Source organism: Scylla paramamosain, chromosome 2 (genome assembly GCF_035594125.1).
Source record: "Scylla paramamosain isolate STU-SP2022 chromosome 2, ASM3559412v1, whole genome shotgun sequence".
Taxonomy (NCBI): Eukaryota; Metazoa; Arthropoda; class Malacostraca; order Decapoda; family Portunidae; genus Scylla; species Scylla paramamosain.
Genome location: NC_087152.1, coordinates 31659317 through 31661816, shown reverse-complemented (window position 1 = coordinate 31661816; position 2500 = coordinate 31659317). Strand labels below are relative to the sequence as shown.

Genomic DNA, 2500 nt, shown 5'->3' with positions numbered 1-2500 from the left:
CTGAAATGCGCGCCACATGGTCGCCGCTAGCCTCGCCCCGGCCTCCGCACCGCCACGTGGGGGAGCGACACCAACCAACGCTGCCGCTTGCACCACACCTTCATAATACCGCGTTTGTGGTGCTTTATAATGCTTCGGGTTTCTCTCGTCACAACGCATCTGATAACACGAGCATATGATAATGCTTAGTAGTACAGATCTCCTGCTGATAAGGCAGGAGAGAAGAAAATAGAGGGTGCCGGCGCGAGAGGGAAGGGTGCGGCGTGGTGCGGGGCGGGGCGGGACGAGGCTACGCTCAGCCGGTCGATCGTAGCCATGGAAACGGAATCAGCTGTCCCTGTACACCTACTCCGCTTTACCACCACCATGCTCCCGTTCACCACGCATCACCAGTCATGACCACAGTGTTTCTGATGCTCCTGGCGCTTTCTCAGAATAGCTAACGCTCCTTCGCTCGCCTTCTTCATGTAAAACACGTGAGAAAACTAGGAATACCCGTATAAGCGAATGCCGGCAAACGGCGTCGTCGGCGCCCGCCAGAGCCGCCGCACGGCCGCTCCTCACCCCCAGTCAGCTGATGGTTCCCGCCACCCACCCCGCCCCACCACCATTCATGACACACACGATCATGTAACCGTGGCCGTCTACTACATCGCCATTAGCAACATTCATTGCTTCCGTGGCGTCGCCTCGCTTATATCTAAATCCCACAGCTTGCCTCTCTCGTCATGAACGTGACGTGACGTGACGTGACAGCACGCCGATCACGCACACTACCGGCTGATGCATCCACTCCTCTCCCTTCCTCTCTCTCCAGGTGACTCAGCAACCTACTTAAGGCAAACGTATAAACAATGGATATCATTCAGTATTTCCAAAGGTCACGCCATGAATGAAGGTGTAAGAGGAAAGGTGGGGCAGAAGGAAGCGTGACTTAAAAACCTTTCTCTCTTCACTGTTCTATGCCCTCTATTCTGCACTGTCTTCTCATCACCATCGTCAACAACAGCACCAGGCATCTTTGTTTGCATATTCAGTAACGATACTCTACTCACTTAAGTATCAACAAAAATGTTCATTAAGTGATAATCTAACGTCATTCATCCAAACCTGTTGTGTACAATCCAAGAACTGTACTTGAAACTGACTAAATCACACAAAAATATCGATAACCAGTCACACCATCCTTCATTCGGCTACTGTCAAAGAGAAAAAAGAAAAAAAATAACAAGTCTTCCAATTCTAAGCTACCCAACACCAGATTTCATTACGATATTCAAGTTCACTTTAAAACATCAATGACAGTCTGGTAAAGTGCACTAATATATCAATTTTTAATATGCATGTGTCATGAGTGTTCAGAAGCCGTGTTTTCAGTGCGGCAGTTGCAATCGTATGTATCAGCTGTTTACTGTCGCTGATGCTAACTCCCTCTCCCTTCCCGCCTTCTCTCCTCCTACTCCCCTCCTTTCACCAGCTGTTACGCTTTTGTGAGGCAAGGGCAGACGAGTGTGCAGGAGGGGAAGGGGAGGAGATGTGAGAGAAAAATCTGGATGCGTATTACATTGGAGAGAGAGAGAGAGAGAGAGAGAGAGAGAGAGAGAGAGAGAGAGAGAGAGAGAGAGAGAGAGAGAGAGAGAGAGAGAAAGTAGTAGTAGTAGTAGTAGTAGTAGTAGTAGTAGTAGTAGTAGTAGTAGTAGTAGTAGTAGTAGTAGTAGTAGTAGCAGCAGTAGTAGTAGTAAAAACAGCCTATCCTAGCATGAGGAACATGGGAGAGAGAGGGATGGAGATGGGTGATTACTACTAAAAATAACCTAACATGCATCACCAAAACCATCACCCCACCACCGCACTGTACCTCCACTCGCACTATACACACAACAGACACATCACCATACCAACAAGCATTCATACCTTCACCCTGAGAAACAAAAGTAAATAATTAATTTATCTTTAATGCTAGTAGTGGTGAAATTAAGCAGCCTCATATGGAGCAAAGGATCTATTGTTGTTCGGAATCTTCTGTAATCATGACTGCATTCATTACCTTGCTCAGCTTCTCCCCCTCGTGGTGCGGCAGGAGCGTCTTGAGGGAAGCGAAGCCTGCGTTGATACTCTGCATGCGTCGCCTCTCGTTGCTGTTGGCGATCTCCCGCCGAATGCGTTTTTCCTGCTCCATGGCCGTCTTTGGGGACACCGGCCGCCCGCTCAACCTGCACACGAGCAAAAAACATGCATTAAAGATCAGGTATTTAAAGCGTTGTGTGTAATATTTCCTTGTGTTTTGCATAATAAAGATATCACCGTTACTATCAACACATGGTATGTTTACCTTATCAAAAAGGACTGTATGGGTATGGTATGTATGCGTGACTATATGTATGCACAATAATTTGAGTTATTTATCTGAATTCATTACGCGTATAAATACTACTACATTTTTTTGGCGGGTAATGGGACACACACACAAAAAATAATAATAATAAATAAATAAATAAAT

General features: G+C 46.7%; 1 protein-coding gene across 3 annotated transcripts in view; it reads right to left on the bottom strand.

Moving 5' to 3' along the window:
* LOC135113417 (helix-loop-helix protein 11-like) overlaps positions 1–2500 on the bottom strand; it is a 50157-nt gene that overhangs the window by 16644 nt on the left and 31013 nt on the right. For all 3 annotated transcript variants that reach the window (XM_064028678.1, XM_064028687.1, XM_064028695.1), the window contains one exon: positions 2048–2213. In XM_064028678.1, coding sequence (XP_063884748.1) covers positions 2048–2213 — 166 coding nt within the window. The remainder of the gene's footprint in view (positions 1–2047; positions 2214–2500) is intronic.